Genomic DNA, 933 nt, shown 5'->3' on the forward strand with positions numbered 1-933 from the left:
AGTAAGCATTGTTGAATCCAATTAAAACATTGACAATTTGGGACAGAGTAGCTTAGCAGCTCAATAACACCCCCAGGGGCCAAGAAAAGGGTCTAGATGTAAGGAGTCTGCACATTTTGGAGTCAGGAACTTATACACCTCAATCAAACAGGGTCAAGGAGGGGGGCTGAATGGCCTCCTGTTCCTGTGTAACAGGCTCGAGGAGGAGGGGAATTGCTGAGCGATGGAGGGGTCCCTTACCTGTTGAAGTAGGGTGGGGGGCCGTAATCTCGAGTGGTCAGAGGTTGGTCTGTTGCTGAAGGGCCGTTTCTTGATGAGGGCGAGGGGCTGGTCTGGGACAGGATCCAGGGTGCCTGGTGAATGGTCACACTTGATCGAAGTCCCTGCTCCACGGATCGAGTCTGCTCCAATTGGACCCGTGCTACTGACAGGATCTTCCCTGGGATTGGAGAGAGTGAAAAGAGCAAGAGTTAGACACGGGCAGCTAGGCCCAGACAGTGTAGAGGGGGCTTTACTCTGTATCTAACCCCGTGCTGTCCCTGTCCTGGGAGTGTTTGATGGAGGGGACAGTGTAGAGAGAGCTCTACTCTGTGTCTAACCCTGTGCTGTCCCTGTCTCTGGGAGTGTTTGATGGAGGGGACAGTATAGAGGGAGCTTTACTCTGTATCTAACCCCATGCTGTCCCTGTCCCTGGGAGTGTTTGATGGAGGGGACAGTGTAGAGGGAGCTTTACTCTGTATCTAACCCCGTGCTCTACCTGTCCTGGAAGTGTTTGATGGGGGGCAGCTTTATTCTCTCTCTCTGTCCAGTCCCCGAAACCCCCTCCCTATCTCTGTCACCCCCTCCAGCCCCATAGACCCCCCTCCCTATCTCCGTCACCCCCTCCAGCCCCTACACCCCCTCCCTATCTCTGACACCCCCTCCAGCCCCTAC

General features: G+C 54.7%; 1 protein-coding gene across 1 annotated transcript in view; it reads right to left on the minus strand.

Moving 5' to 3' along the window:
• LOC125482337 overlaps nt 1-933 on the minus strand; it is a gene marked incomplete at its 5' end in the record, with an annotated part of 5,074 nt that overhangs the window by 1,894 nt on the left and 2,247 nt on the right. Inside the window, one exon of the mRNA XM_048594392.1 lies at nt 241-439. Coding sequence (XP_048450349.1) covers nt 241-439 — 199 coding nt within the window. The remainder of the gene's footprint in view (nt 1-240; nt 440-933) is intronic.

Source organism: Rhincodon typus, unplaced genomic scaffold (genome assembly GCF_021869965.1).
Source record: "Rhincodon typus isolate 14 unplaced genomic scaffold, sRhiTyp1.1 hic_rhity00008934, whole genome shotgun sequence".
NCBI classification, from domain to species: Eukaryota; Metazoa; Chordata; class Chondrichthyes; order Orectolobiformes; family Rhincodontidae; genus Rhincodon; species Rhincodon typus.